This window comes from Habropoda laboriosa, unplaced genomic scaffold (assembly GCF_001263275.1).
Source record: "Habropoda laboriosa isolate 0110345459 unplaced genomic scaffold, ASM126327v1 scaffold61, whole genome shotgun sequence".
NCBI classification, from domain to species: domain Eukaryota; kingdom Metazoa; phylum Arthropoda; class Insecta; order Hymenoptera; family Apidae; genus Habropoda; species Habropoda laboriosa.
The window spans coordinates 1,346,830-1,347,879 of NW_017100203.1; the positions used below are offsets into that span (position 1 = coordinate 1,346,830).

At 35.1% G+C, this 1,050-nt stretch overlaps 1 protein-coding gene across 1 annotated transcript in view; it reads right to left on the reverse strand.

Moving 5' to 3' along the window:
• Positions 1-41: 41 nt before the first annotated feature.
• LOC108570526 (sialomucin core protein 24-like) overlaps positions 42-1,050 on the reverse strand; it is a 1,909-nt gene continuing 900 nt past the window's right edge. The window contains exons 2-3 of the mRNA XM_017932399.1: positions 555-995; positions 42-414 (exon numbers count right to left, since the gene is read on the reverse strand). Of these exons, the coding sequence (XP_017787888.1) occupies positions 320-414; positions 555-995 (536 nt within the window). The 3' untranslated portion in view covers positions 42-319. The remainder of the gene's footprint in view (positions 415-554; positions 996-1,050) is intronic.

Below are 1,050 nucleotides of genomic sequence, written 5' to 3' on the forward strand. Positions count from 1 at the left end.
CTTAACACTTCCCCCTTTCACTCCCCTTTTACATGTACTACTTTTTTTTTTTTCACGCAAACGCATTCGCTATTACAATGCGCGTGCGAACATATGGAGAGGCAATACTATAATGCGTGTAACTTGTCCTCGTAATTGGGTACAAAGAAACGGAATTCGCGTTTGCACATCACATTACTAAGAGCACTTAAACCACGTGACACTTAAGTGCGTTACAAAAATACGCAATATTATTATGGTAAAATTCATAGTTTTCAGTTCAAACGACTGCATTTACTTATTGAAAAACGGAATTTTCGCGATGACAATTTCTTTAACATCATAGCGTGCGGTAGTTTTGAATATTGATTGATCTAAAAAATTTCCAAGAGATTGCAGCAATCGCCATTATACAGGTAACACAAAGGATACCACCTAGAAAAAGGTAAAAGTAGATAATGCTTTCTTCAAACATGAGACAACATTGAACTTAGGTGTACACTTCTATTTGACAATCTTAAAAGAAAAATTTATCCTGGCAAACAATCCAATGTGTGTAAAGAAAAAATACCTACCTATGAAGCTGAGACCATCAAACTGTCGTTCCTTAGAAGGTGATGATGATGGAACTGCTTTTGTTGACACTGGAACTGTTGATATTTCAGGTGCTACAGAATTAATAGATTTGTTGTTTGGAACAGTAGATGTGACAGTAGGTATAGTTGTAGATTTTTCAGGTGCTGTTGTTACTTCAGATGTAGTTGTTACTGTTGCTGTTGAAGTAATGGGTTCCATAGGATGTTCAGTGGAAGGAGTAACAGTAGTAATTGTAACAGTAGTAGGAACAGCATTAGCATTGGTAGTGTTAATGGAACTGCTATTATCATTATTAGTAATGGTAACAGAAGCATTAACTGTTTTGCCAGGACTTGAGGAATTATTAAGAGGAACAGCTTTACTGACTGGATCCGCTATCTGTTGATTGGTAGTTTTAATATCTCCTTGTACTGTAGTAACTGTAGAAAAAATTAATATATCATATATTATTGATAAGCCTGCTTCAAAATTATT